At 40.2% G+C, this 6,696-nt stretch overlaps 1 protein-coding gene across 1 annotated transcript; it reads left to right on the top strand.

Annotated features, from left to right (window-relative positions):
• Positions 1-1,100: 1,100 nt before the first annotated feature.
• On the top strand, positions 1,101-2,048 carry LOC130836677 (olfactory receptor 56). Its single transcript, XM_057709103.1, has one exon. The coding sequence runs from the start codon at positions 1,101-1,103 to the stop codon at positions 2,046-2,048; it is 948 nt and encodes a 315-aa protein (XP_057565086.1).
• The last annotated feature ends 4,648 nt before the right edge of the window (positions 2,049-6,696 follow it).

Genomic DNA, 6,696 nt, shown 5'->3' with positions numbered 1-6,696 from the left:
GTGGCGACCTAAGTGAGAAGGAAATCCAAATAAGAGGTGATATATGTATATGAACAGCTGATTCACTTTGCTGTACAGTATAAACTAACAATATTGTAAAGCAGCTATACTCCAATAAAAAACAAAAACAAAACAAAACAAAACAAAAGAAACAAAAAATAAAGGTGGGAGTGTGTCCAGTTTGTCCAGTAAAATTCAAGGAAGCACAGTGAGTGAAGGGGACATGGTAAGAGATGATGTCAGAGGTATCGTTATGTGTGTGTGTGTGTGTATGTGTATGTGTGTAATGTAGGGTCTTGTGTGCCATTGCAAGGATTTGGGCTTTATTTGGAATAATTTTGGGAGTCATTGAGATACTTTCAGCAAGAGAATTATATAATATGACATATTTTAAGCAGACTCATTTGAACTGTTATGAAAATAGACTCAAGGTATTCAAGGTTAGAAATCAGGAGACTGGGTAGAAGCCTATAATAGTCCATCTGAGAGAGGATGGTGGCTTCAACCAGGGCAGTTGCAGTGGGTATAAGCATTAATTGGATTCTGAGATATTCTGAATGTATAGGCAAGAGGCTTTTCTGATAGTTTGGATCTAGGGAATAAAAGACATAGAGGAATTAAAAAATGATTCCAAGATATTTGGCCTGAGCAAAATAAAGAACATCTCAAGTCTCCATTACTTTCCTTTATTGTAACATATATGAATTATCTCTTGGGGTGAAATGGTCCAAGTTCTGCTGGAGATGGTTTACTGAATCCATTTAATCCCAGCTAAAGAGTCAGTACCATATGAAAAAGCCAATATTTTGCTTTTTGAAGGACACATAAAATAACTCAGTTTCTATTCTTCTTGGTATGGATATATACAAATATAGATAAATACTTCAAGTCCATGAGCTAGCAAAGATCCTATCATCTCTGTCATTGGAAAATTGAAAGAATATCCTCTTGTTTGTCCTTAAGCATATATTGTTGTGCTCTAATGAATTACAAAAGATACAGCTGACTGAGGAAGAATAATCCAGAGATAAATAAAGACGTGTCACTCAATCTCGGAATTTCTATGTCTGTGTTCTCAGGTGACTGTGAACATCTGAACCATGGGGATATGGTTGAACCAATCATCTATAGATGGCTTCATCCTCTTGGGCATCTTTTCTCGTAGCCAGACTGATTTTGCCCTGTTTTCTGTGGTTATGGTGGTCTTCACAGTCGCCCTCTGTGGGAATGCCCTCCTCATCTTCCTCATCTACATGGATCCTCGACTTCATACACCCATGTACTTCTTTCTCAGTCAGCTCTCCCTTATGGACCTCATGCTAGTCTGCGACATTGTGCCCAAGATGGCAGTCAACTTCCTGTCTGGCAGGAAGTCCATCTCCTTTGCAGGCTGTGGCATACAGATTGGTTTTTTCATCTCTCTCGTGGGGTCTGAAGGGGTCTTGCTGGGACTCATGGCTTATGACCGCTATGTGGCCATTAGCCACCCACTCCGCTATCCCATCCTCATGAGTCAGAGGGTGTGTCTCCAGATTGCTGGGAGTTCGTGGACTTTTGGGATAACAGATGGAATGATACAGATGGCAGGAGCCATGAGCTTACCCTACTGTGACTCAAGGAATGTGGATCACTTCTTCTGTGAGGTGCCAGCTTTATTGAAACTGGCCTGTGCAGATACCTCCATTTTTGATACCTTGCTTTTTGCTTGCTGCATCTTCATGCTGCTCCTGCCCTTCTCCATCATCGTGGCCTCCTATGCTCGCATCCTGGGAGCTGTACTCCACATGCGCTCTGCTCAGGCCCGTAAAAAGGCTCTGGCCACCTGTTCCTCCCACCTGACAGCTGTCTCCCTCTTTTATGGGGCAGCCATGTTTATCTATCTGAGACCCAAGCGCTACCGAACCCCAAGCCATGACAAGGTGGTGTCTATCTTCTACACAGTTCTTACTCCTATGCTTAACCCTCTCATTTATAGCCTGAGGAACCGGGAGGTGATGGGGGCCCTGAAGAAGGGCCTGAATCATTGCAGGACTGGCAGTAGGCACTGACCACCAGGGCATCTGGTGCCTGGTGCTACCACCTCCTGGTTGCATAATGTTGGCAAGTCATTCACCCTTTGTGAGTGTGCTTCCTCATCAATAAATAGGAATCATGACACCTGCCCTACCTCACAGGGAGTTTGTAGACATCACTACATGTAAATCTAAAGCCTCATGAAGAAGAAATGCGTTGCCATTATTGATCATTTATGAAGTTCTTGAAGTAAATTCACTCTATTTCTTAATTCTTCTTGGTTATAACCATGTTTTATTGAGTGCTTACTGTGTGCTGCACACTGTCTTTTTTCCTTTATGGCATCTATATTATTAAATTGATGATTTCACCCAATAAATATGGATATTTTATTTCTTTTTTTGTTTTTTTGTTAATATGGATATTTTAAATAAAAAATTTCTAGATGGCAAAAACTGAGTCTCTATAATTCTTTCTTTGATGGTCCCTCGTCTTCTCCCATTTGAGGCTTTATAAAATTTCCTTTAAGAAATATAAATATATCCTTAACTGCCTAGAAATTATTTGTGTATTTGCTGTGGCAACTGTGATTACTTCTATACTTCAAGTTCTGCAAAAGTAAAACTACATATTTTGGTAGGTGAATATTAGAACAGAAATAAAGACAGAAATTGAGCCATTATTTTATATCCTACATGTCAGGGTCCAGTCAGGAATAAGACCGTATTAGTTATTTTAGCAGAAAAAAATGTAGTGTTAACAGTTGTTAACCAGATATTTGAGAACTGAAATGGCAAAACAAGAACACTAAGGATTGCAGAGGGAAAAACAACCTGCAGAAAGAAGCTACTATTCCTAGGCCTGGAGTGTAAAGGGAGAGGTTAGGGCCATTAAAACCTGAAGTCTTTGATTAGAGCCCAGATGTCTGAGGAGTGAGCACTGACTAGCTGGTATTCATATCTCAAAAGGTGCCTATAGATGTGTCTCCCATAGGAGACATAGAGAAACCTGCTCTGTCCTGACTTACGGTGGTTCGTCCAGAGCCTAGGGTAAAAAGAGAGGTTTTCAGGGATGGGTCCCAGCCTTCTGACACGTGGGGGCTAGACAGTTGGTTCTGATACCCCAGAAGTTCACAGGAGAGTGTCTATGCCCAGACTGCCAAGGAACAGGGGTTTGTAAGCTAGTGCTTGCTCCTCTGAAGGACAGGATGAGACTGGTTCTGTGAGTGTGAAAATAAACTGCAAAGTCAAATCCACTGCCAGGATGAAGAGACATTGCTGAGATGATTTGACAGAAAAAAATGGGAAATCTCAAAGGATTTAGTTTTTTCTCTAGTCTCCTGGCTTATGGTCTCCTTCTAGTGGCCCTATTGGCAGATCCTAATGTGAACCTTGAAGACAAAGCAGCCCTAGAATAAAAAATTGGAGTGTAGAAATGTGTTTGGAGTTGAGGTAATAGTTTAAGAACTGGTACAGCCCACCCCTTCGGCTACTCAGCATCCAGACCATTTTACCCATATTTGAACTTCTGTTAAACAGCAACAACAATGTAACAATATGTAACTATTCTTCATATACATGGTATCCTTCATTAGCTATAGTATCCATCTATGGGCAATGTTAGTTATAGCTCATATTCAGTCACAGTCTCTGCATATTAGCTACAAAAAGCAATCAGTATATAAATAGTAAGAGGAAGGAGCCGAGAAAGAGATAAGAACAAACTAGCTCACATACATGTGCACCACACACACAAACACACCAACAGGCTAATTGATCATGAAGCCGTAATTTATATTTATAAATTTCTTCTTCCATTTTCCATTCCCTATTTCCTTTGCCCTCAGCTAGAACCTCATCTCTTTGGGCTTATTTACCTGGTGGTGTACTCTATATCTTCATTCCAAAAACGTCTGAATCCTAAATGGTGCTACCTGCATTTTTGGTTGCTGCACTTTTCCATTATCTTTTACTATCGGACATGGAAGTACTGAAAGAGGCCCCAGAGAATCCCCTGTCTCAGGATCATCCTCTTTAACCCTTGCAATTGATATCAACCAACCCACCATACTCTAGTAGAGCTGCTATCTTATTTACCTTATTTACCTGTCACTGGTATGAGAAGTCTAAAACAACCAGGTAGAATTTCAGCTTCTGATTGGATGGCACCATTGTTGTTCAGTTCTGGGAGGGACAGCCCCATATATTGATTAGTGAAGCAAGGCACGTATTGCAATATGTGAGATAGAACTCCATATTTTCAGGGTCTTATTTCTGAGATGACACTGTAAATGAGTTGGTACCATAACTGAGGCCAAATTCTTCTGAGGGATAGCATATATACAAGACCAGACAGTTCTATGGACACAAGTCCATTGCTACCCTTCTTTTGCTAGGAAATAATCTCCTTGATCAGAAGCAATTTTTTGAGCAGGGTACTGTGATTATATCTGAGGCATTCTGTAACTACGCAGGTGGTGACGCTGTTAGAAGCATTATGGGCAAGAAAAACAAATTTATTTCTAGAATAGAAGTCTATTCCAGTGAAGTCAAATTTTTATCCTATTAATGATGAAAGGCATTTAGTGTACTCAACCTGCTGCTAGATGGCTACTAATGGTTGATTTCCCAGAGGAAACTGGGGTTCAAAATTCATTTCTGCTGATGGAAGGTTAGGCACTCAGTGGTAGTAGCAACCAGGTCCGCTTGTTGAGGATAAATCCATTTTGGTTAGCCAATGAATAACCTCTGTCCCTGCCACTATAGCCACGTTGTACTTACCCCACTGAACAAACATAAGAATTGTTGTCCACAGAACATGACGGTCTGTGGAATGTTAAGATGATCAAGATCTCTGTAGATTATATTATTGAGCAGAAGAATTGATTTAGTCCTCAGGCAAGATTGTTAAGGTGTATTGCTGGCCTTGGGAGGTAAGCAATCTGCTTTTAGTGGTTCTTGCAAGTTGCTATAGAGAAAAAAGAATTTTTCAGGTCAATATACTTCATACCAAGGGTCAGGGGCTGTGTTGATTTATCCTGGTATATATAACCACATCTGTAACAGCCACTGCAGTTAGAGTTACCATCTAATTAACTTTACAATAATGTATGGTAATTTTCTAAGATCCATTCACCTTCTGTAAAGGCCAAAAAAGATGTGCACATTTCAAGTTTATGGTAGCATTAACACATACAATTCTCCCAGAGATGCAGGATTAATTTTTGTTTACTGTCTGGTAGGAGTTACAAGTTCCTGAGCTTCCGCTTGTTCTTCTACCATAATAAAAATCCCCCTACAGTTCAAAGAGCTAACATGGTTTTCCTACTAATTTCTGGGTATGGCTATTCCAAATATATGTTAAGGATCTGGGAAATAGCTACATGATAGGCTTACAGACCTACTTGGACTACTGTGATTTGAACTTGGGCCAAAACACCACTGATCACCTCATCAGCATAAACCCCCACTTTGACTGGTAGACCACAGTGGTGTTTGGGGTCACAAGAAATTAGTATCGATTTAGAGCCATTATCTAGAGCAAATTAAGACCATCTGTATTCACATGGCTTAGTTATCAGGATTCGAAATGAAAGCCCCTACATCAATAAGACTTTCCTATTTATTCCAGGAAATTCTTGTCCAGTATGATAAGGCTGTAAATCAGAACACAACTTCATCGTTAGCTTTATCTGAGCAGTAGACTGTTTAACCAGTCTTGTTCTGGACGATGGATGACTCAACTAGCCAAACTCCGCTTCCTACCAAATAATTGTTTTCTCACCAAGACTCCTCCCCAGCTCAAGCTCATGGTAACCATCAGTCCTGATATATCATGAATTTTGAACAATTCCAGTCAGACCCCTGCATTGCAAGAGCCATTCAAACTACTCAAATCCAGTTCCTAAAATGATATACACATCAAACCTTGATCTTCCCCTTACGAAACACTAAGATTCTATCAAGAATGGTGTTTATCTTTTCTAATTAAGTAATAATCTTGGCCTTGTTTGATCTGTAGGTTATTCTCGTGGCATTTTTGGGGGTAAGTCAACAGACAACACTTTTAATTCCTAAAAGGTTTGAGTATATCCTTTTCTCCCATGCATGACCACTCTAGTAACTGGCAACATGTCCTTCTGGGTGAAGGTTTAGAAGAAGATGTACAGTATATACTGTTGGTAGTATTTTAGGGTTCTTCCACAAGGGAACCCAATTTAATTTGGAGGTTTCAGGTCCATGAGCAGGTGTAGGTCTAGAAATTAGGTAGGAAGGTTTGAATTATCATTGTAAGGACTTACATCAAGTTTCTGGCTAGCAGGTCTTGACTTTTTCCAAATTTGTAGATTAAGGCTTCCCATGTCATTCTGAGAGACACTGTGGTCAACTAGCTACCAACACAGGTTCTCAGTATCAAAGCATTCTATTTACCAGTCATCCCTGCTTTACATTATGAACATTGCATCAACCTTGTCCATGGTAGTTCATCAGTCTTACCTGGTCCCCGTTACTCCAATAACCCATAAATTCATTGAAAAAATTAGGCCTCTCACTAGCAGCATCTTGCACCATCATATGTGGCTTGCAGAGAAGTGTCAGCAAAGAGCTTTTTAAGGAAGCAGATTTTCCCTTACTAATGTATTCCTCAATGCCTTAAGAAAGACTTGGGTTTTTGTTCCGAATA

Source organism: Hippopotamus amphibius, chromosome 15, assembly GCF_030028045.1.
Source record: "Hippopotamus amphibius kiboko isolate mHipAmp2 chromosome 15, mHipAmp2.hap2, whole genome shotgun sequence".
Lineage (NCBI taxonomy): Eukaryota > Metazoa > Chordata > Mammalia > Artiodactyla > Hippopotamidae > Hippopotamus > Hippopotamus amphibius.
The sequence above is the reverse complement of the archived record's forward strand: the minus strand, read 5'-3'. Positions and strand labels throughout refer to the sequence as shown.